This window comes from Schistocerca cancellata, chromosome 2 (assembly GCF_023864275.1).
Source record: "Schistocerca cancellata isolate TAMUIC-IGC-003103 chromosome 2, iqSchCanc2.1, whole genome shotgun sequence".
Taxonomy (NCBI): Eukaryota; Metazoa; Arthropoda; class Insecta; order Orthoptera; family Acrididae; genus Schistocerca; species Schistocerca cancellata.
The window spans coordinates 203,516,389-203,542,393 of NC_064627.1; the positions used below are offsets into that span (position 1 = coordinate 203,516,389).

A 26,005-nucleotide genomic window follows, 5' to 3' on the forward strand; every position below is an offset into this window, starting at 1 on the left:
TTCCGTTTCATTCACAGATGTTGCACGAAAACCTGACGGAGATCGACCTATCTGTAGGCTACAAGATATTCAAGGAAGTGGACCTGGTACAGGCGGCTAGGCAGACGCCTGTGGAGTCCCTCCCACTCATTCGAGAGCCTGCAAGAACTTTTGTTCGTTGGCAGCTTAGCGAACCCGCTGTACAAGACTTCATCAAGTGAGTATTTGCCATAATTTACATTAACAGAGACGCTTACTTACATTAGCGCCGTAACTCCACACGTAGCTTGGTCTGCATCTCGCTTTTCTACGCTTTTCCTGTTGGGGCTCCTCGGAAAAAGTCAGTTTGCTCCTACATTCTTTAGTACGGCAAAAGGCTGGTTGTTGAGAATTACAAGATGATAATTTATATATTACAGCGAAATGTATCTTTTACTGAAGCTGCTATTTTTAATTGTTTCACTTAAATTATCTTTTGACACTTAAAAAACGGCAGTGACCTGTTTTTGCCTCGATAAATAGCAAGGAAGGGAATCAAACAATAATGACCAGTGTATTTCTGCAAACCCATCTGCCACCGAAATGACGTATGAAATTTATTTTTTTCCGATACAGTCATACAGCCTACCAGCAAGAACCTTCCCAGTATCTGAGCTGGACACGGACGTGCTGCCAGTCAATGTCCATGGCATATTATTTTTCTCCAAAATGATACTGAAGTGATCTGAAATCTCACCTTCCAGAATGCGGCTTAACCAAACGCGTGAAAGGACTGGGCAACGGTTTTAAGTACTCATCACTCACCATTTGACGAATTTTATTATCATTAAAAAACACTCTATATACCAAGATAAACAATTTCTGGCCCAACTAAAACATTCATATTTCTTTACGTACTACACGAATATGTAATAAAACTGGGCGTTCCTATTTTAAAAGAAACGCAGTTTATATCCGTTTTACCTATGGCAGCGCAATCTAGCGGGGCAACCATAGCGCCATCTGGTTTCCCCCCTTCAAGGTAGTCGACTTTCGTTCTTTATAGTTTTTTCGTTTGATGCTTATTTCGTGAGATATTTGCCCCGGGCACTATCAGTAGACCACCCTGTATACCGCGGCTGCGAATTAATGCGGAACAGGCGCGGAATTTGTGAAAGAAAAAAAGCCGACACGGCTCAGATAGCTCTGTTTGGTAAGGTAGATAAGAGTTCAGTTTGAGAAGTTTCTCTTTTCTAGTTGTAGGGTTGGGGTGCGAGATGAGGAACAAATGTCATCCTCTGCCTTTGCTAGGTACGTCCTTTCATACAAATTTTTGAATAGCAATTGTCACTGTAAAAAATTCGCTATTTTACCTACATCGTACATGTGTAAAAATTAATTTGAAATGTTTATTTTTCCGTCATTTTTGCATAAGTGGAATCACGTCCCTAAATAGGTTTCTCCCAGGTTAGAAATTTGTCATTGCCTGCGACCCTATGGAGGATTTGAATGAAATTCTAAGGATTTCATTCATTCGTTCTTTCATTCACGCACCATGTTCCGCAGATCCCAGCAAGAAGCAGAGCCTTCAGAGTTGTATAACGAGTAAAGGTACACATTAAAATTAGAAAAGGTATCTTAGAAATCTCATCTGTGTACTGTATTAACAATAGACTATTACTATACTGCCTAATGCTTTGACATTTAATCGAGTAAGTTAATAAGGAACTGATATTCTGGGTAAAGAAAGCTAGCCCTCTAGTTTTACTACAGCTTAGAGCTACTGTATTTGTTGTTAGTAGACGTTTAGTCAGTTAGTTAGTTACAAGTACCATAGAGCAACTGAAACATTGTTTTATCGAAATGATGTGGCACAAGTCAATTAACATGACTTACGATGGTTGGAACCTTAATAGTGGCAACTATTTATTTACAGCTCGTACAAAATAGAGACGTGTTTCAAAGTTTTACTGACCTTCAAAGTAGTCACCAGCGTTGTGTATAACCCGTTGCCAACGATGTGGAAGTCGTAGGATACTCTTAGCAGTGCCAGTTGTGTTGACAGTTCGAGCGGCGCGGTCTATTGCCGGACGAATTTGTAGCAGTTCTGAATCGCACGCCATGAAGTGTTTTCCTTCAGTTTAGAAATCGAGTTGAACTCACGAGGGCTTAATTCAGGGGAGTATAGTAGGTGGTATAGCACTTAGCTGCCCCATCAGTCAAACAAATCAGTAACAGCTTGCATTGTTACGTGCTTGAGCATTGTCCTGCGAAATGATGGTCAGGTCCTGCAGAGAGTGGCATCACTTCTGTCTCTAAGCTGGTCGTAGGTTGTGCTCCAAAAATGAACAGCATGGAGACAGAAGTGATGACACCTTCTGCAAGATCTTACCATCATTTCGCAGGACAATGCTCAAGCATGTACAGTGGAAGCTGTTACTGATTTGTTTGAGTGATGAGGCAGCTAAGTGCTATACCACCTACTATACTCCCCTGAATTAAGCCCTCGTGAGTTCAACTCGATTTCTAAACTGAAGGAAACACTTCATGGCGTTCGATTCAGAACTGCTACAAATTCGTCCGGCAATAGACCGCGCCGCTCGAACTGTCAACCCAACTGGCACTTCTAAGAGTATCCTACGACTTCCACATCGCTGGCAACGGGTTATACAAAACGCTGGTGACTACTTTGAAGGTCAGTAAATCTTTGAAACACGTCTCTACTTTGTACGAGCTGTAAATAAATAGTTGCCACTATTAAAGTTCCAACCCTCGTATGTACATGTTTAGCGTCGACATCAGTGAACACAGTAGCTTTTAGACCAACACGTGCACTCCAGAAAATTTTGTAACTGAGTCACGATGAATAACACTGCTTTAGCTATACGCTAAATCTTTATTTCTGATCCAACTAGTTTCGCAGCGTTAGAGCCACGTCTTCAGGGATACAGATTTATTTCATAATTTATTCCAAATGGTAAGTTGTAGATGACCCAACATTCTTTGTCCTTTTGTGATAAAACTTTTTAACCGTCAAGAGGTCGTGAGTCCAATTTAAAACAGAGCGAATGCAGGGAAAATCATCTCGATACCGAAAAACTAAGGCCTAAACGAACTAATTGGTCACTGCGGACCTCATGTTGTCACACCGATGTCAAGCCTTAGTTTTCCTGTATTGGGATGAAGTTCCCTGTACTCTATTCTGTTTTAAATTGGGCTACCGATCTCTTGACGGTTAAACAGTTTTATCGCAACTGGGTTATCTGCTGCTTATCACTTGGGATAGATTATGAAATAAATCTTTATCCCTGAAGCCGTGGCTCTGACGCTGCGAAACTAGTTGGATCAGAGATAAGGGCTTATCATGCAGCTGAAGTGGTCTTGTTTATTGGTTCATTCAATTGAAATTAAAAACTAGTTTTTTTAAATATTTACTTGATTACAATCAAATTACTCAAGGAAAGTATTTTTAAATCTTTAAATACTGCGCCCTATTTGTAGTAGGGCAGAGTGTTCTACCAAAACGATAGTGCACCTAGGAACATGTAATTTCCCAGTCGAAGTTTCGGTCTAGAAACCGTTTACAGAATCACATGTTGTATAGCGTACTAGAGACCACCATAAGCAGTTTCTAGTTCTTCTACCGTTTTTTCTGTTGTGATACACGAGGTATTATGCAAAGACCATATCGTGGCGGTTGTAGGTGGGGAGTGGTTCGGTGTATGGTTGTATAAGATACCCGTAGAGGTCGGACCTGAACTACCACTCCCAACCACAGCAAACAATTGCGCTGTAGCCACTACCAAATTCTGTGAGTTCTCCAATTTACTTTGCGATATGGATTGCTTGTTTTATTTTCTTATTTTAAAGTGAGTGATGTACTAAGTGTTGTGTCGGCAGATTAGCCAACACAAGGCACACTAATTTAGAGGAGGCCGAAATGCAGTCGTCAACTCACGCAGGCTGGCGTTAGGTCTGAAACAGGATACGTAATGAATGCTATAAAGAAACGTACGTAGCTGCTGGAATACTTAACTTTGATCCATCATTTGTATACAGCGTTCTTGATGATACAAGTGAGATTCTCTCTAGAAATGGTCAATGGCGCCTTGCTAGGTCGTAGCCATGGACTTAGCTGAAGGCTATTCTAACTATCTCTCGGCAAATGAGAGAAAGGCTTCGTCAGTGTAGTCGCTAGCAAAGTCGTCCGTACAACTGGGGCGAGTGCTAGTACGTCTCTCTAGACCTGCCGTGTGGTGGCGCTCGGTCTGCAATTACTGACAGTGGCGACACGCGGGTCCGACATGTACTAATGGACCGCGGCCGATTTAAAGCTACCACCTAGCAAGTGTGGTGTCTGGCGGTGACACCACACTAAGCCTGGTTCTTAAACGAATTTCTATGCGACTCTCACCACAACAAAAGGAGTCACTGATCCGTAATGACAGTCAGGTCTGCTTTCGTGGAATCACACAACACGGACGTAGGATGGTAGCCCTTCGTGAGGGAGACGGGGCTTATTCACCCGCACCACATCATCTCCCTTGGATTAGCCTTAAGTTCTCGTTTGTTTGCGGTCCCTGACATCTGCCACGATATGTTGCCCACATAATAGTGTTTTACGCAGCGTTTATAAATATTGTGAGGTCTAGATACGTAATTGCTGTATAATATATTAAATCTATTTGGAGGCTATTGTTAATTCTTTAGTTACAGACTTTTACCATGAGTAATATGCTGTATCTTTTTAACGTTACATAACGTGTGGACGGTTAAGCGAAACTTTGTCGGTCGTGCAACATCTCGTACCTTGAAACGGAAGAAGACTTATACCACGGAATACGAGATAATTTCAAATGAACTGTTTCTTTAACGTCTTAAGAATTTTCCCTGACTTTAAAATGGAAATTTGTGTTATGTTATGTCAACCGGGGACCTAGAAACGACGGACAGGCTCCATCCGCGCCGCAGCCCCAGTGGTCCGCAACCCCACGACGACTACCGCAGTTCACTTCACCCTCCACCGCCCCACACTGAACCCAGGGTTATTGTGTGGTTCGGCCCCCCGGTGGACCCCCCAGGGAACGTCTCACACCAGACGAGTGAAACCCCTATGTTTGCGTGGTAGAGTAATGGTCGTGTACGCTTACGTGTAGAACTTGTTTGCGTAGCAATCGCCGACATAGTGTAGCTGAGGCGGAATAAGGGGAACCAGCCCGCAGTTGCCGAGGCAGATGGAAAACCACCTAAAAGCCATCCACAGACTGGACGGCTAATCGGACCTCGATACTAATCCGCCGGCGGATTCGTGCCGGGGACCAGGCGCTCCTTCCCGCCCGGAAAGCCGTGCGTTAGATCGCGCGGCCAACAGGGCGAGCCAAATTTGTGTTACTTACCGATACCTCTGGTTTCAAAATGTTTTCATCTTGTAAATGGTTTTTGATGATAATTTTTCTTAATTTGATTTTTCCTTATTCAGTGTTGGTGTGAATAGATTAATAATGTAACACACAGACTGTTAAATACACTATTGACAAGATTATCTCGATTCCAGAACTTATAATGGTTCCACTGTTTAGCTGTATTCCAAATATTTTGATACTGTTTCTTTTAACACAAATATATGACCAGTGACGGATCGGTTCTTCATAAATCCCACTTTTTTCTGATCTTTTACCTCTTTTAGATGTGATTCGAAACTTTCCTGGGGAATCTTGGAGAACAGTTTATAGGCTGTACTGAATAAAATGCTCTCGGTTTTCCAGCCGCGTCAATTCGAATAAAATGCTCGAGCTTTCGATGACCATCTCCGTAATCGTCGTGATGAGTTCACTGACTGCCGGGGCTGCTACGGTTCAAATCAAATGGCTCTGAGCACTATGGGACTTAACATCTGAGGTCATCAGTCCCCTAGAACTTAGAACTACTTAAACCTAGCTAACCTAGGACATCACACACATCCATGCCCGAGGCAGACCGCAGCGGTCGCGCGGTTACAGACTGAAGCGCCTACAACCGCTCGGCCACCCCGACCGGTCCAGAACTTATAAATTTGAGTGGAATACACTGGGGTGACGAAAGTTATGGGATACCTGATAACATCAAGACGAATCTCATTTTGCGCCGTTTAGTGCAGCAACTCGACGTCTCATGGACTTAACAAATCGTTGCAAGTCCCCTACAGAAATATCGAGCCATGCCGCCTCTATAGGCGTCCATAATTGCGCAAGTGTTGCCGATGCACGATTTTGTGCACGAACTGACCTCTACATTACGTCTCATAGATGTTCGATGTGATTCATGTTGGAAGAATTGACCGGAATGTTCTTCATACCAATCGCGACCAATTGTTGCCTTGGTGACATGTTTCGGAACAAGAAATCTATGAATGGCTGCAAATGGTCTCCAAGTAGCCGAAGATAACTCCATTAGACCCAGAAGAAGGCCGCTGCAATCGTGGCCGAAACGTTGGTTTTTCTCCAGCAGCAGTAGTTTGTACATTATGACGCGGTACCAAACCCAGAAAACTTTTATGTCGACTATTTCCAGTCAGTGATCGGTTCAATTGGACCAGAGGACCAAGTCCATTCCACATAAACACAGCCATCATGTAGCCATCAGCAGCTAGAACAGTGCCTTGTTGACAGCTTGGGTCCACTGTTTCGTGGGGTCTATGTCACAATCGAACCTTACCATCGGCTCTTACCAACTGAAATCGGAACTCATCTGACCAGGCCAGAGATTTCCAGTCGTCTAGGGTTCAACGGGTGTATTCATGAGAGCCGGAAAGGCGCTGCAGGCGATGTAGTATTTTCAGGAAAGGCACTCGCGTTGGTCGTCTGCTACCATACCCCATTAAAGCCAAATTTCACCGCACTGTCTTCAGGGATACGTTCATCGTACATCCCACACTGATTTCAAGCAGTGTTGCAACTCTAACCAAATACCACTGCTCTCGGTCATTAAGTGAACACTGTCGGCCACCGAAATGTCCGTAGTGACAGGCAATGCCTCAAATCTGGCGTTCTCGGCACACTCTTGACACAGTGGATCTCAGAATATTGAATTGCCTAACGATTTACAAAATGGAATGTCCCATGCGTGTAGCTCCAACTACCATTCCGCGTTCAAAGTCTGTTACTTCCCTAAACCTTTTCACATGAATTAACTGAGAACAAATGAGAGCCCCGTCAATGAACTGCCCTTTTATACCCTGTCTATGCGATCTACCGTCATTTTTATATGTGAGTATCGCTACCCTGTGACTTTTGACACCTCATTGTACGTTTTCCTACATACACGACTATGTTGAACCTTGAAACATTTTTTCACATTTAAAAAAACCTTACTTTTCTGGGGTCATTATCATCATCATCATCATCATCGAACAGCTTCCACCCTGGTACGGATCTACTTGGAGCATAAATCTCGTCATCTAATCCTGTTTTCCCACTATCTTTCTGCTTCACTCTGGTGCAGTCGTTACCTCTTTTTTGAACACACTCCTCCACACCTTTCAGGCATCTATTCCTTGGTATTCCTCATGGTCGTTTTCTTCGGATCTCCATTTCATGTATCTTCTTGGGCATCCTCTTGATTTTCATTGACTTTAAGTGCCCATACCATATCAGTCTTGATGGTTCCATCTTGCTCTGCAAGAATTCCTCTTTCACTATGTCTCTTACTCTTTCATTCCTCATCCTATTTCTCCTTTTTACTCCTATCCTACTTTTGAGGAACCACATTTCACATGTATGTAATCTCCTTATATCTCCTTTTTTCATTACCTTTTTCCAGATGCATCTGTCGACATTGGGATGCAGTAACTTCTTTGTATTAGTTCTTTGCTTTTTTGTGGGAGATCTTTGTTCCAAAAATATGAAAAGTAACATGCTCCTACCACTTCGTAGGAATGCTTCTGCCTGTCTGCCACTTTCACTGATCTCTTTCCCATTTCTTCTACTTTCCTCTATCACACTTCCAAGTACCTGATACTTTCCACCTAGTTCAATTGTCCACCTCCAATCCTTATTCCCCTAGTTGGCCTGTTTTTATTTCTAACTGTAACCAAGATATCACATTTGTTGACATTAAATTTCATTTCACACTGTCTCACAGTTACTTCCTAAGCACTGAGCTGTTCCTAAATCTCCTCCTTCCTGTTACTCCATTGTTTTCATTTTGTCTTCTGAAGTTTCTAGAGTTTCTGGAGTATTATTTTTTTTTAATTTCAAAAAACGACTGCTGCAAACAAATTGAATACTGTCATTTAAAAATGAAATAAAAAATTATATTAAACTTCTGTTACGGCGATGGCTAGAGGCGAATGTCTGAAAAGTGTTGTAAGGTACAACAACACTCTCCCTACGTTATTATGTTTCATACAGTTTTATAAGAAACACTGCTACTGACCACAAGAGCAATTTTCTGCCCTTGAATCTAGATACTGAGATAATCTGTAGAAAGACTGGATAGTGAAATATGTTTTAATTTTCTTTTGAACTGATAGGGACTCCGATGTTCTTACTTTATATTGAGGCGATCTTCTACAATTACCATGATAGTATATAACTCCATTCAGAACCCTAGACGATGAAGCAAAGTCTATATCAAGATTTAGCTTGTTGACATTGTCAACCAGGAGATACGCGATATGTTGTAAATTTATTTATATGAGAGACTGGACAACCATGAAGGCAAGATAGCACAAGAAATTTTCTTTATTTAGATTGATGTTTCGGCTAACAGTATATCCATCTTAAGATCATAAAACATTCTTGATTAGTGTTGGAGCTATTACGGCTTCACACATCATTAAAATCTATCTTCAAAATGGTTCAAATGGCTCTGAGCACTATGGGACTTAACATCTGAGGTCATCAGTCCCCTAGAACTTAGAACTACTTAAACCTAACTAACCTAAGGACGACACACACATCCATACCCGAGGCAGGATTCGAACCTGCGACCGCAACGGTCACGCGGTTCCAGACTGAAGCGCCTAGAACCGCTCGGACGCTCTGGCCGGCAAAATCTATCTTAAAATGACAACAACCATATATGACGTAATGAAAAACAGCTTTTCATCGTTCGTGACCAGTGAAATTGAACGATGATCTTAAAATAAAGGCGTTACGTCGTTACAACTTAGTAATTGACATAATCTGTGTTTACATCATTTCGTGATATCATCACATGCACTGATCACCCATAACATTATGACAACCGACATTCTATCGATATAAACCCGTCCAGACGATAGCAGGAATGACTGCTATTCAGACACACACACGGTACATGTAGTATCAGTGAGCGTGCTGTGCGTGTGTAGAATGGGGAAGGCGAGCGATCCATCTGAGTTTGACTGATTGTGACGGACCCGAAGGCTCGGCAAGAGCATTTCGGAAACTGCACGACTTGTCGGGTGTTCGAGGAGTCCTGGGGTGAGTGTTATCAACAGGTGGCAAAACAAAGGAGAAACTATGTCCAGAAGTCGTGGGACTGGGCAGCCACCTCTCGTGATGGATGCTGTGGTCTTCGGATGGTCAGACTAGTAAGACACGACAGGCGGGCAACAGTGACGGAACTAACATTAGACTTCAATGCTGTGCAAAGTGCAAGTGTTCCTGAACACACAGTGCACCGAACACTCCTAACTATGGGCCTCCATGCATGTTCCGAAGTTCACACCACGACATCGGCAACTACGACTGAAATGAGCACGTGACTATCGGCCCTGGCTATAGGCGCAATGGCAGAGCGTTGTACGGTTTAATGAGTCCCAACTCTTCTTCATCATGCCGATAGGAGGGCGTGAATCTGTTGTCTTTCAGGGTAAGAGCTCCTTGACACATGTAGTGTGGGAAAGAGGCAAGGTGGTGGAAGCTCCATTATGCCCTGGGAAACATTCAAGCGGTTATCCATGCGTCCAGTGGAGCTACTGCAAGGACCCATGGCGGTCTAGGAGTATCGTGCATTGGTTGCAGACCACTTACACCCCTTCAGTAGTATCACGATTCCCGACGGCAGTAGCATGTTTCAACAAAATTATGCGCCATATCACAAGCCCAGAAGTGTGATGGAATGGTTCGAGAAACACAGTGGCGAGTTCCAATTGATTTTCTGGCCCCCCAGCTTGCCAGATCTAAACCCAATCAATCTGGGATGTGATTGAACGTAGCGTCAGATCTCACCACACTTCTTCCCGGAATTAACTCGAATCAGGTGACTTGTGTGTGCAGATGTGGTGTCAACTCCCTCTAGCCACTTTCCAAAGCCTCATTGCTTCCGTGCCATGACCCGTCGCCTCTGTTATCCGTGCCAAAGGTGGACACCTCGGCTATTATGTAGGTGATCATAAAGTCCTGGCTGACCAGTAATAAATCAACTCTGACTGTAAATATCACAGTCCAGTTGAAAATAGTTTTTATTATCGGCAACAAAACCCACTGAGAAGTAAATGTATTTCAGAGTGACTGTAGAATTCCAAGATCCTTAAAAAGTCATCTGCAAAATGTATGATTATCTGCTTTACACAATATTGGTACTGTTCGCTACTGCTGAACAAACACTTTATTTACTTTAGGTACACTGCTCCAGTATAAAATTCCCTAAGACAATAGGAACTGGAAACACACGACGTAAGGCACCACTTTTGTGTTTAATTCTAGGCAGTGGGAAATGCTTCTACAGCATAACACGGTGAGCTGACCTTCATAATTATTTTGACCACGTGTTGACTCCATTTCGACTTGTTGTGCAATTGGACACCATAGAATTTTACACACTGTACCCCTTTCACTGTATGACCATTAATGTCTTCTTCTGCTATAAAAGGTCATTCTTGTTTGTTTCAAATTGCGTAAGATGACTCTTAGTGAGATTAAGACTTGACGTCTACTGGCCTCTTCATCTAACATTTGAGCTGTGTCTGATAGGGTGGAGTTTGGATTCTTGCAACGAGAGGTGCCGGAATTTGTTCCTTGTAGAAGAATTATTACGTTGTCAGTTCACTGCTAACTGAGAAATCGTTTTTAAGTTCCTTCGATTTTACGAAGGCAGAATTGCTGATAATTATGTCAATTTACCGACAACGTCAACAATAATTAATGAGTAGTTTCTAAGATATAAACACAGTATGTATGCAACAATCATTCTCGCTGCTGCTATTTCATTGTATTACAAAATGTATCGTAATAGTCGTAGTTTAACATTAATGGCTATTCTGGACGTAAATAACGCAGTGTGTCAACAAAATGGAAAAGCTAGCCTATTACAATTTCGGCCGCAACCGTCGAGATGTATATGCGTTGTGTTTTGCGTGCGTCTTTCGGTATCGCTAAAACAGCGGTCTAATTGTGTGTAACTGTACTTCTTCAAGCGAAACCTAGCTCGCATTATTCTCTCTCATTACATAATGAAAGCTTTGAATTAGGACCGTTAGGGAGATGCAGCATTTCTTGATATCTCAAAAGCGTTTGACTCAGTAGCACATCAACACATATTAACGAAATTATGATTATATGGGGAATCAATCAAACTGGTGCCTTGTTTTAAATGTCCAGAGATGTAAAATACTGCGTATGAAAACGTACTATCCCATGACTACAACATCATTAATGACTAACATCTGAAATCAGTCAAGCCATACACACGGCTACATGACTACAACATCATTAATGACTAACATCTGAAATCAGTCAAGCCATACACACGGCTACAACAATTTGTAGAGATATGGAATGGAATGTCGAAGGTAACGCATGTAACAGACTTATGTTCACTGACAGAATATTGGGTAATCCAAGCATTCTACAAAAGGACTTTGTTATAAAACAATCGTGCAACGCGCCAGAAATATTACTCAAGCGTGGGGGACCATTCCCAACAAGACTAACAGGTGAAGTGGGGATATTGAAAGTATACAACGAAGTGCAGCACACGATAGTTTGACTCATGGGAAAGCGAAACTGATGAGCCGAAGAACCGGAACTGGCAGTCGCTTCGAGACAGATGTTAACTATCCAGCGAAGGCCACCTGACGATGTTTCAAGAACCAGTATGAAGAGTATGAAGTGGGGAATCAATGGTGACGACACGTGCTTCCGAAGAATCACTTCCGCAGCGACCGCGGAGACAAGATTAGACTAATTACAACAAGCAAACACGCGTTTAAGCAAACATTCTTCCCGGACTCCTAGCTCGAGTGGAACGGTAAGAAACTGAATACGTGGTTCACGGTAATTGCCCTCAGCCATGCGCTTCATCGTCGTTTGCACATATGTAGGTGTGCACATCAGAAACTGTCCAAATTCATCAAAAAATGCAACATATTCTGAGAAGAAAGGAACACTAAATAGTATGAACTACTGCACTACTGGCCATTAAAATTGCTACACCACGAAGTTGATGTGCTACAGACGCGAAATTTAACCGACAGAAAGAAGATGCTGTGATATGCAAATGATTAGCTTTTCAGAGCATTCACTCAAGGTTGGCGCCGGTGGCGACACCTACAACGTGCTGACATGAGGAAAGTTTCCAACTGATTTCTCATACACAAACAGCAGTTGACCGGCGTTGCCTGGTGAAACGTTGTTGTGATGGCTCGTGTAAGGAGGAGAAATGCGTACCATCACGTTTCCGACTCTGATAAAGGTCGGATTGTAGCCTATCGCGGTTACGGTTTATCGTATCGCGACATTGCTGCTCGCGTTGGTCGAAATTCAATGACTTTTAGCAGAATACGGAATCGGTGGGTTCAGGAGCGTAATACGGAACGCCGTGTTGGATCCCAACGGCCTCGTATCACTAGCAGTCGAGATGACAGGCATCTTAGCCGCATGGCTGTAACGGATCGTGCAGTCACGTCTCGATCCCTGAGTCAACAGACGGGGACTTTGCAAAACAACAACCATCTGCACGAACAGTTCGACGACGTTTGCAGCAGCATGGACTATCAGCTCGGAGACCATGGCTGTGGTTACCCTTGACGCTTCATCACAGACAGGAGCACCTGCGATGGTGTACTCAACGACGAACATGGGTGCATGGATGGCAAAACGTCATTTTTTCGGATGAATCCAGGTTCTGTTTACAGCATCATGATGGTCGCACCCATGTTTGGTGACATCGCGGTGAACGCACATTGGAAGCGCGTATTCGTCATCGCCATACCGGCGTATCACCCGGCGTGATGGTGTGGGGTGCCATTGGTTACACGTCTCGGTCACCTCTTGTTCGCATTGACGGCACTTTGAACTGTGGACGTTACATTTCAGATGTGTTACGACCCGTAGCTCTACCCTTCATTTGATCCCTGCGAAACCCTACATTTCAGCAGGATAATGCACGACCACATGTTGCAGGTCCTGTACGAGCTTTTCTGGATACAGTAAACGTTCGACTGCTGCCGTGGCCAGCACATTCTCCAGATCTCTCACCAACTGAAAACGTTTGGTCAATGGTGGCCGAGCAACTGGCTCGTCACACTACGCCAGTCACTATTGTTGATGAACTGTGGTATCGTGTTGAAGCTGCATGGGCAGCTGTACCTGTACACGCCATCCAAGCTCTGTTTGACGCAATGCCCAGGCGTATGAAGGCCGTTATTACGGCCAGAGGTGGTTGTTCTGGGTACTGATTTCTCAATATCTATGCACCCAAATTGCGTGAAAATGTAATCACATGTCAGTTCTAGTATAATATATTTGTCCACTGAATAACCGTTTATCATCTGCATTTCTTCTTGGTGTAGCTGTTTTAATGGCCAGTAGTGTAATTAACTTCTTTGTTCTGGCACTCGGCTGTAGTGCAACAGGAACAGTTAGGTGGACGCGCCTAGTAGTGTATTATCCAACGGCTTCCCTCAGATTTACGGCGTGTATAGTACGGAATTGGGGAAAATTTTGAGATCTTTTATCGAAGAACTTCCCCCACGCCCCCCCCCCTTTTTTTTTTTTTTTTTTTTTTTTTTAAGTCGTCAGTCTTCTAACTGGTTTGATGCAGCCGTCCACGAATTCCTCTCTTTCTGGCCACCTTTCATCCTTGACAAGAAACCCCTTGAGCGTGCCAATGATATCTGCGGTTTACGGAGTTCGACACCCCACATATTGCCTACCATGCAACCACAATACTGGCTGCTAGTGGCAACAGGGGGCGAGACTCGAGGAATCCAATGGTGAGCACAGTATGAGGTTACGGAGGGTGGCTGAACTGCTTAGTCGACGAGTAACAACAGTGCGATAGTGTTAGTGGCGTTGACACAAAGCAGAGCAATGGCAATGATAAACAACGCAAACAACATTGCACTGTATTCTCAACAGCAGTGGACAAAATTGACATTTCGTCAGAAAGGAAACAAAGGAATTTACGAAAGAAGTGGCAAATGGAATATTAGCGTTTCTGCAAGATGAATCAGTGAATGCATATGCTCGACCATGCTGACAATGTACATGGGAAGTAAAATGGTGACAAGTTCAAATGGTTCAAATGGCTCTGAGCACTATGCGACTTAACTTCTGAGGTCATCAGTCGCCTAGAACTTAGAACTAATTAAACCTAACTAACCTAAGGACATCACACAGATCCATGCCCGAGGCAGGATTCGAACCTGCGACCGCAGCGGTCACGCGGTTCCAGACTGAAGCGCCTTTAACCGCACGGCCACACCGGCCGGCTGGTGACAAGTGAAAGTTATAATGAAACAGGTGTCGAAGCATGTAGTTCATCATCCATGTTGGACAGGGTGCCACAAATCGCATCTCCAGTGAAGTAGTGAAGGACAATCGTTATACAAGCAGCTAATACTAAACGTAATTACGTACGTAGAAGATAATCCGTAGCATAGTAAAAAAACAGTTATGAACAGATTTCGAATAAGTCCGCAGCAACATGAACAGGCCACGGTACTTACCAGCCACCGTGTCATTTTCAGCTCATAGGCGTTACTGGATGCGGATATGGAGTGGCATGTGGTCAGCACACCGCTCTCCCAGCCGTATATCAGTTTCCGAGACCGGAGCCGCTACTTCTCAATCAAGTAGCTCCTCAGTTAATATAACCGTGTAGCGCATACGAAAAACTAGGGACATTCAAAAATGACAAGGCTAGATTGCTACAAATACTGGTATTTTCGCGTGTGCAGTTAATGATGCAGCAATCAGTCTTCATTCTCCTATCTCTCAGGCCGTTTGCATCGCAGAACTACTTACCTGTGACAAGCTGACTACAGGGAATAAATTCCTAATTCACAATTCCATGAGTGCCAAAGAAATATAAGCATTGCGGCAGAGGCCTTCTTGCCTTCATTTAGGCATTATTCAAAGGGAGTGCATTTGCTGAAGTCACGTGGCAACTGCTACACTGAAAGCGGATGTCCATGGCAGCAGCCAACATAGAGTCATTCTCAACGTCCTCAGTTTTTGGCAAGACAAGTAAGCGGAATCAAGGGAGTCTCCTTGGACCCCATTATATGCTGTGGCATAGATAATATTAAAACATCATCTAAAAAGGTATATGAATTTTATCACATAATACGAGGATGAGTCAAATGAAAACCTTAAATTTGCAATAACAAATCGACATTTCGGGCCGTTATCCTGTAAGTTGGTAAGTGAGCTACAAATAGCGTGCAGAATGGCCTGTAGGTGGCAACACAGTGCAGATGCACACATACCGTCGCAGTAGCAGTATAAAGATGGCCGCCCCACTTGCGACTTGCACCAGGGAAGAACAGCATTCTGTTGTTCGGTTTTTGCGTAGTGAAGGTGTGAAATCTATTGAAATTCATCGACGAAATAAGGTTCAGTACGGTGTTGCATGTTTGTCACAGCAGCACGTCTACGAATAGAGTAGGAAGTTCGCAAATGGTTTAACTTCAGTGGAAGATGCTCCTCGTCTAGGTCAGGCACAACGAGTTGTGACTCCACGGAACATTGCAGCAGTTGAAGCCATAGTGAAGGAAAACCGCCGAGTGACACTGAATGACACTGCAACTTCTTTATAGATTAGTCATGGGTCAGCACACCACATTGTACCCCAGTTTCACTAAGTGTCTGCAAGATGGGTGCCACGGCAGCTGACTCGTGATACGAGAGAATGACGTGTTGATGCTTGTGAAGAACTTCTTCGGCTCTTTGAACGAGAAGGTGATGGCTTCCTTGCAAGAATCGTTACTGGTGACGAAACCTGGGTTTATTTTCACCAACCGGAAACGAGTGTCTTCCTCATCCACCATGCTCACCAGACCTTGCCCCAAGTGATTTCCATATGTTTGCACCACTCAAAGACGCAATGGGAGGAAAGAAGTTCCATTCTGATTAGTAGGTACGCCACGCGGTGCATGAGTGGTTGTGCGGACTACCAAAAGAATTTTTTTCTAATGGAATTTATGCACTTTGTAAGCGCTGGAGAGCGTGGGGGAGATTATGTTGAAAAGTGATACAGCTCTGTACCACTTCTGCACAATTAATAAAGTTTTAAAAATATTTAAGGTTTTCATTTGACCCACCATCGTATATGTGTTATATGTACATTGCTTTGGAGTCTTACTTTTATAAGGGGGTTCAGTATGTACCACCCGCCCACTCCCACCTCGCTTCAATATGATAGCCTTGTACACGTGGCACGTATGCAACAGCTTTTTTGCAGCAGCGGGTGAGTACCAGGCAAGGTCACATAGTCCTGGCTATGCGTTTTTGGGCCACGGAGAGTTTCTTCCACTGCAATGATTCCTTTATTGTTTCAGAGTCATAATCATAGACTCATGAGTCAACAGCAGTTATGACCAAGGGCAGAAAATCTAGATCATTTCCAATTATCGTTTGTAACTCAGAGCATCCCTGATCCCAATGGCCTCTTTGATCGGCGTTCAAAAACCGACGAACGTCGCCACGTGTCTAATCCATGAGTTAGAATGTGATGACATGTCCGATATGAAATTCCAGCAATTTCACAAAGAAAGTGTGTAATGTCTCTTGCAGCGGTCTCTCCGCGATATTTTCAGAAATTTTATAAATTATATAACTCAGTACATATCTCGAAATATCTCTTCTTATCTTACCGATTATCAATGCAAAGTAGTTTCAAGCCCAAGTATTCCTTGGAGCGTCCATTTACTCCACGGAATAGCTTCTCTGCTATCTATGTTTTCTCTTGGGAAAAGAATGAAGGACTTCTTGCCAATTAGTCGTGAAAGAAGGAGGATCTATATGTATGTATTGTTGAGCTAGTCGCCATCTTGATGAGATTCTGTATGAGAAGGAATTTAATACATGAACTAAACTAAAGTAAGTGTGTTTGCGTATTATTTAACTGATTATTATTGACAGTGTCTGCTTACTACGCTGCGTTGCACGAGATCAGTGGGGAACGTCTGATTTACACTGGACCAACCTGCCGTTTTGTATGCTCAAGATATCCAGTTACTTCAAATAAATAGGCTAACACGGTCTTACCAGCAGGTCTCCGGTCTTCTCCATGTGATCACCGAAAGTTAATAATTATTACAAATGTTTCCAGGAGATCGACTAACAATTTTCAACGCACCGAGACTTCTAAATTGCTTCACTGCCTTATGGAATTTAAGTTAAGCTCAATTTAATCAGGATAGAACAGTATTGAACTGCGTGAATGTGATAAGCCTGCTTTGTGAATGAAAATTCCCTTAACATACGCATGTTTTTACTATCCTGATCAGTGAAGCTAAATCAGGCAGGTGTGAGAGAGGTTTTAAAATTTTTAGATAAAAAAAAATATTAAAAGTGGATTGTCTCGTGGATCACTTAAAGCACTCCTTCGAACGCTGTGCATTACGAAGATCGATCGGAATGTTTCTCATACTGCCCACAACTCCAGCCATCTCTAAATTGCTTAAATCATTCAAATGTTGTTGCTTGGCTCTAGCTTTGTTCATCAAAACCCTCGCTTAGTCTACGGTGGATTTTACCTGCAGTTTTACGGGACTTCAAATAAAACTTAACACAGATCCTTTGCTCCTTCAAGTCATTCATTTCGAAATTCTCATCCACAGAAGCGCACGGTGTAAAGAGACCAACAACTACGTTCACACCGATGCACTCACAATTGCTCCAGCAGAGGGATACAACTAGAGGTTCCCAATCGGCGGACATTTGTACTGCTGATTGTTTTGACGTCATATTCATATTCTTCGAAATCTTCGTAAATTCATGCTGATATACCGAAATGACCATTCCAACCATTGAATTGTTTGCTGTTAGCGATATTTATCTGTATTGTCTCGTATTCAAATGTAACAAAAACGGAGTTTTCCAGTTAGCAGGTCGATGAACTGAAGCCATGTGTTTCAGGGGGAACCACACGTTTGACCTGGTCATCATGGAGCTCATGCCGTTCCAGGCGTTCTACGGCCTGGTCCACAAAGTGGGATCTCCACCGTTGGTCGGAATGATTACGCTGTCTGCTTTCGCGCCCAATTACCTCTCCCTGGGAAACCCAATGAACCCAGCATACGTGCCAGACGTCTGGGTCGGCTACTCGGACCACATGAACTTCTGGCAGCGCCTTTACAACACATACTTCTACCTCGTGTTCTATTACACGTGGTACTTCGATATACTGCCGAACCAGGAGGCCATCCGGAGGGAATATTTTGGACCAGATGGACCGTCAGTGTACGAAACAAACCGGAACTTCAGCCTCTTCATCCTCAACAACCACTTCGCTACGGAATACCCCCGTCCGCATCTACCGAGCGTCGTAGAGATAACTGGAATTCACGTTGAGCCGCAGGCCACGCCACTGCCTAAGGTAACTGTTACATTGTTCTCTATTTAGTTACTCAGCAACACCACTAGAATAGGAAACTATAGCACAGATACGGCTTCTGTGTACATTCTGGGCACATCATTTGATCTTTTCCGCTTAGGCCATGTAAGCAAAACTTCTTCAATATTTCTGGGCTCGGATGATCTCGCCCGCCGGAGTGGTTCAAAATGGCTCTGAGCACTATGGGACTTAACATCTATGGTCATCAGTCCCCTATAACTTAGAACTACTTAAACCTAACTAACCTAAGGACAGCACACAACTCCCAGTCATCACGAGGCAGAGAAAATCCCTGACCCCGCCGGGAATCGAACCCGGGAACCCGGACGTGGGAAGCGAGAACGCTACCGCACGACCACGAGCTGCGAACCGGCCGGAGTGGCCGAGCGATTCTAGGCGCTACAGTCTGGAACCGCGCGACCGCTCCGGTCGCAGGTTCGAATCCTGCATCGGGCATGGATGTGTGTGATGTCCTTATGTTAGTTAGGTTTTAGCAGTTCTAAGTTCTAGGGGACTGATGACCTCAGTTGTTTAGTCCCATAGTGCTCAGAGCCATTTGAACCATTTGATCTCGCCCGCTTAGTTTTTTAAGAATGTGTTCTAAAAGACGCTGTATTCTCTGTGTCCCTCCAAATTATGGAAACCTTTGAGTGCGAGACACACTATTCTTAGCGATGCTGTCATTTGCTTTCTCATCCTCTAATCGCCATATTATGTGTGACTCCTCTTCGGTATTATATACTTTCTTTAAGACGATGCTTCCATTGACTGTTTAACACACATACGGTACCGATTTGAAACCAAAAATCTACAGAAAACAGGCGCCTGGAAATAAGTGTCTAAGTGTTGTCAGTAATCCCCAAATACATAACAAACAGAAATAAACATTGAAAGTTATACCCAATATATTTCTCCGAATATGTAACAAAAAAAAACGTTGTTTTATACAGTAAGTCGCAATAAACGATGTCGTAGTAAGCCACGTTTTTTAAAAAAATATAGCGTTTACATAGGATTTAGACGGGACCGTCAGATTTCACTGTTATAGTCAATATGTCGTTAAAAACGATGTCGCTGTAAATGGTATCGACTGTACTTCCTATGTACTGTTAGTGTTGCACTCATCTGAGTATTTTTCATTTCCTTTGTCGCCTCAGACGTTTAATATATTTTTTTGTGGTAAGTATCGTAAACTGCCTACTCACAGCTTTAAATGAATGATTAATTTATAAATTAATTATAGAAACAAGTTTCTTCCATACCTCTTCTTTTATTTCATATTAGTTTCCTTGAATATACCATTTTCCCACAGAGGTGAAGTCTGATAAATATAATAGTGCATACCCAACACACTTCCGTTTCATGTGCTGCGTGCAGTGTCAGTAAGTTTCTAATAAGTCTATATGTGATCTATCAAGATGACAAAGTCATTGTGTTACGACAAAGCAGTTACACATGCAAAATAAAATTATAGCCAGTGTAGAAAACTAGAATGGAAGAGAATCGCGTAGTTCGCAATTGGAACATATTTATTTCAGTCTTGCACGTTAGTGTGCGTATTTTGCAAGTATTTCGCCAGAGGGCATTACTTTCCGTGGCTCGGGAACACCAACACCGTGCGGTTCAACTCTGTGGCTGGGCTAGTGTTGCCGACATCTCCTAACAAGCTCGCCCGCATCCCTGACTTTAGAGGCTGCGCACAGCGCATGAAACTGACGCGTTGCTCTGCCCCTTCAATCGGTGTCGTCCGCACTATTAATCATATACGATCCGCTTACGGCAGAAAGAAAACGTGTCTATATTTACTACTCCTAAATGAGAGACAAAGAGCTGAATTAAATTAGTTTCAAAATGGCTCTGAGCACTATGCGACTTAAATTCTGAGGTCATCAGTCGCCTAGAACTTAGAACTAATTAAACCTAACTAACCTAAGGACATCACGCACATCCATGCCCGAGGCAGGATTCAAACCTGCGACCGTAGCGGTCGCTCGGCTCCAAACTGCAGCGCCTAGAACGGCACGGCCACTCCGGCCGGCCCAAATTAGTTTAATGCAATTTATTTCCTTAAATATAATTCTCATTCCTTGATGTTGGTATATGTCATGTATGACGTAAGGGGTAGGAGGGAAACGGCTTAGTTGGTGTTCGACATGTTTTCTTCCTGCCGTACACAGGATTCACAAATTAATTTTAGAGTTAAGTTACTTGTTTTAAAACAGAACTGCACGTATAAATCTCTTTTATTTTAATAAAAGTTGTCTGCTACATATTTCCGAATGAAATTGACGTTTTGCATTGTTTCACTAGTCAGTTATCTTCACTCGTACATCACGAATGCAGTTGTTCTCGGCCATGATGTGAATGACTTCCAGTGCTGCAGCTTGTCTTGAGGGATACAGACCAAAGATTTATCGGTTTCATGTATTTTATTGTTATTTATTGCCAGTACTGAGACGTATATTTTCTGTCAATAGAGTTCTAAAAGTTGTACAGACTTTCTCCTCATCAAAGAGTCCATCATCAAACCAGCGGTATTTATGTTGCACGTAACACTACGATGATTTTAAGCAGAAAAGTCATCTCGTGGTGTTTTGAAATAGTGAGGCCCCTTTTAAGATGTCTAGGAACGATTTTAGCATACGAATCATCACGCAGGCAGGTTCGTTTGTAGAATGTAGGCCACCAGTAGTCAATAAAAGAATCCACCTCGTTATTGCTTTTTAAGGAATAATTTGCAAGTTCAGTAGCGTCATCAACTGTAAGGTATCCTTCCTCTTTGTTCACCTTGCTCCTAATTATAGCACGCCACCAGCATCATGTCCAGACAAGCTCCCTATTTGCAATAAACAGAAAATTAACAGCGTTGCGTGACCCATATTATCGTGCAAACAGGTTTCTGTAATGTGGTAGACAAAGCATTTTTCCTCTCAGAACCATAATCGTCAAAGAGCGGAAATTTACATATTTCAGACTTGTTGCCCTTCTGCAGTAAGCGATTTATGCCTTTCAGATTAGTTACGCACGATTAAACTTAGCATGTCTTCTATCTGTTTTCACAGATCCGAAGATTTTCGGTACATGAACGAAACCGGAAATCGTTATAAGGACAAATCTGACAAGAAACCATAGTAAGAGATGTCAGGACAATTATTTACTTGTCGCCGTCTTACACTGACAATGAGCTGACAAAAGTCGTGGCAAACCTCCTAATGTCGTGTCGGACCAGCTGTTGCACTGCGTAGTGCAGAAACTCGAGCGTAGCAGGGGCTCAACAAGTCGCTGGAAGTGCCCTGCAGAAATATTGAGTCATTCTGCCTCTATAGCAGTCCAAAATTGCGAAAGTGCTGCCGCTGCAGGATTTTGTGCACGAACCGACCTCTCGTTTGTGCACCATAAATGTCCGATGGAATTCATGTGAGGTGGTATGAGTGGCAAAATCTTTCGCTCTAATTGTCCAGAATGCTCTTCAAACAAATCGCGAACAATTGTGCCAGCTGACATAGCGCACTCTCATCCGTAAAAATTCCATTGTTATTTGGGAACATGAAGTCCATGGTCTCCAAGTAGCCGAACACACAACCATTTCCAGTCAATGATCCGTTTCACTCCATGGAAACCCAGCCCAGACCATTATGGAGCCATCACCAGCTTGGCCGGCCGGTGTGGCCGTGCGGTTCTAGGCGCTTCAGTCTGGAACCGCGTGACTGCTACGGTCGCAGGTTCGAATCATGCCTCGGGTATAGATTTGTGTGATGTCCTTAGGTTAGTTAGGTTTAAGTAGTTCTAAGTTCTAGGGGACTGATGACCACAGATGTTAAGTCCCATAGTGCTCAGAGCCATTTTTTCACCAGCTGGCAGAGAATCTTCTTGATAACTTGTGTCCATGGTTTCGTGGGGTCTGCGCCACACTAGAACCTTACCGTCAGCTCTTACCAACTGAAATCGGGACTCATCGGACCAGGTCAACGTTTCCCAACGTCTAGGGTCCAGCCAATATGGTCACGAACACAGGAGAAGCGCAGCAGTCGATGTCCTGCCGCAAGCAAATTTACTGGCGTCGTTCGTCTACTACCGCAGCGCATCAACGCCAAATTTCGCCGCACTTTCCTAACGTATGTCCCAAACTGATTTGTGCGGTTATTTCACCCATTATTATATGTATTTCAGTATTAAAAACTCTAGGCAAACGCCGCTGCTCTCGGTCGTTAAGTGAAGGCCATCGGCCACTGCTTTGCCGGTGGTAAGATGTAATGCTTGAAGTTTGGCGTTCTCGGCACACTCTTGATACTGCAGATTTCGGATTATTGAATTCTCTAACGATTTCCGAAATGGAATGTCGCATGCGTCTACCTCCAACTACCATTCCCTGTTCAAAGTCTGTTAATTGTCATCGTGCGGTCATAATGTTAACTATAATCCGTCTTGATTTATGTGAATAAACAGTATGCAATCAAGACGGATTATAATTAACATTATATAAAAAGTGATTGCGGTATCCTTGCAGACATTATGTCTGTTTTTGCAAAATTTCACATGAATCACTTGAAACGACAGCTCCGCGAATGTACTGCCCTTTTATACCTTGTGTACATGATACTACTGCCATCTGGATATATGCACATCGCTATCGCATAACTTATGTCACCTCAGTGTATCTCCACTTGACATCATGTCAAGCTCAAAGAAAATAGTGCTTCTCAGCTAATGGACAACAGCTTGGTTTCGGAATAACAAAGTAACTTCACCATAGAACAAGAGAGAGAATGCCATCAATTAAAACAGTACGAGAATAGTAGTTAGTCAGTAGTGCAGAATTACCGAAGTATTGAGTGTACATATTGATGGAAATTTGTACTAGCAGCTAAGCTAAGCAGGTTCAGCCCCTGACATAGTTCCTGATCTGAAAAAAAGCAAATAAACAGATTAAATGTAGTATGATTCCGTCCCTTAATGTCTCATAGCGTCATGGTCGAAGATAAGTTGATTAGTAAGAAAATACTGGTGCTCAAGAGTGAGTAAGGCATTAATATATTATATAATTTCGGTTTCACATCGTCGGGTCGGCGCCTCTTCAAGTCGTTAAGCATCACTCCTGCAACATTTACAGATGTTAGAGAAATGAAATATTACCATATTGTTGGTTTAATAAGTTATGAATTACTGACAAGAATTATTTACACAAGAATGGAAAAAAATGGTTCAAATGGCTCTGAGCACTATGGGACTTAACTTCTAAGCTCATCAGTTCCCTAGAACTTAGAACTACTTAAACCTAACTAACCTAAGGACATCACACACATCCATGCCCGAGGCAGGATTCGAACCTGCGACCTTAGCGGTCTCGCGGTTCCAGACCGTAGCGCCTAGAACCGCACGGCCACCCCGGCCGGCCAAGAATGGATGACCTGGAAGAAGTCTATCACGGGGGAAATCAGAAAAACAGTTTGTATTCTGGAGAAATGTAGGAGTACGCGAGGCTGTATTGACACTACGACATATCTTACAAGCTACTTTAAAGAACGGCAAACCTATATTTATATCATTTGCAGATTTAGAGGAAGCTTTTGATAATATTAAGTGGTATACGTAGAAAAATAGGCCAAGAGGGAGCAAAATGTTATTTGCAGCTTCTACAAAAACAAGACGGCAGATACGAGGATGAGTCAAATGAAAACCTTAAATAATTTTTTAAATATTATTCATTGTGCAGAAGTGGTACAAATCTGTATCACTTTTCAACATAATCTCCCCCACGCTCAATGCAAGTCCTCCAGCGCTTACAAAGTGCATAAATTCCTTTAGAAAAAAATTCTTTTGGTAGTCCGCGCAACCACTCATGCACTGTGTGGCGTACCTCTTCATCAGAACGGAACTTCTTTCCTCCCAATGCGTCTTTGAGTGGTCCAAACATATGGAAATCACTTGGGGCAAGGTCTGGTGAGTATGATGGATGAGGAAGCCACTCAAAATTGTGATTGTTGCATCTGTTGTACGGGCAGTGTTGGGACTTGCATTGTCATGTTGCAAAAGGACACCTGCTGACAGCAATGCACGTCGCTTTGATTTGATTGCAGGCCGCAGATGACTTTTTTAATAGATCTGTGTATGATTCACTGGTGACAGTGGTCCCTCTAGGCATGTAATGCTCCAAAATGACGCCTTTTCCATCCCAAAAGAGAGTCAGCATAACCTTCCCTGCTGATGGTTCTGTTCGAAACTTCTTTGGTTTTGGTGATGAGGAATGTCGCCATGCCTTGCTCGCTCTCTTCGTTTCCAGTTGGTGGAAGTGAACCCAGGATTCGTCTCCAGAAACGAATCTTGCAAGGAAGCCATCACCTTCTCGTTCAAAGCGCCGAAGACGTTCTTCACAAGCATCAACACGTAGTTCTTTCATTTAAGGAGTCAGCTGCCGTGGCACCCATTTTCCAGACACTTAGTAAAACTGGAGTACAGTGTGAGGTGCTGACCCATGACTAATCTGTAAACAAGTTGTAATGTCATTCAGTGTCACTCGGCGGTTTTCCTCACTATGGCTTCAACTGCTGCAATGTTCAGTGGAGTCACATCTCGTTGTGCCTGACCCAGACGAGGAGCATCTTCCACTGAAGTCCCACCATTTGCGATCTTCCTACTCCATTCGTAGACTTGCTGCTGTGACAAACATGCAACACCGTACTGAACCTTCATTCGTCGATGAATTTCAATAGGTTTCACACCTTCACTATGCAAAAACCGAATAACAGAACGCTGTTCTTCCCTGGTACAAGTCACAAGTGGGGCGGCCATCTTTATACTGCTACTGCGACGGTATGTGTGTATCTGCACTATGCTGCCACCTACAGGCCATTCTGAATTTGACTCACCCTCGTATAAGATGAAATGTATTCACAGTTTCGCATACGAACAACTATCAGCTGTGCAAGGGAATGACAACGATGAAAATTTATGGCGGACCAGGACTAGAACCACGTTCTCCGTCTTTCGCGATCAGTCATCTTAACTACTCTGTCTATCCGTGCATGACACGCAGCCAGACCCAAACTTTTGTATCTCCCGGTTCTTGCATCATAACCTGTCTTTGTGCACACATTATGTAGTGCCCATACAGTGAACACCGCATCGTTCTTAACAACACAGGTGCTGCAATATCGCAGTTATAAGAGTCGACGGACTTGAGACGGAAGCCGTAGTGGAGTATGGAGTGAGGTCGGATTTTAGCCTAGCCCCGATGTTATTC

The 26,005-nt window shown here is 43.3% G+C and overlaps 1 protein-coding gene across 1 annotated transcript in view; it reads left to right on the forward strand.

The window, feature by feature from the left end:
• The window catches only part of LOC126144504 (UDP-glycosyltransferase UGT5-like), a 142,869-nt gene that overhangs the window by 57,909 nt on the left and 58,955 nt on the right, over positions 1-26,005 (forward strand). Inside the window, exons 3-4 of the mRNA XM_049915495.1 lie at positions 18-196; positions 18,288-18,747. Of these exons, the coding sequence (XP_049771452.1) occupies positions 18-196; positions 18,288-18,747 (639 nt within the window). The remainder of the gene's footprint in view (positions 1-17; positions 197-18,287; positions 18,748-26,005) is intronic.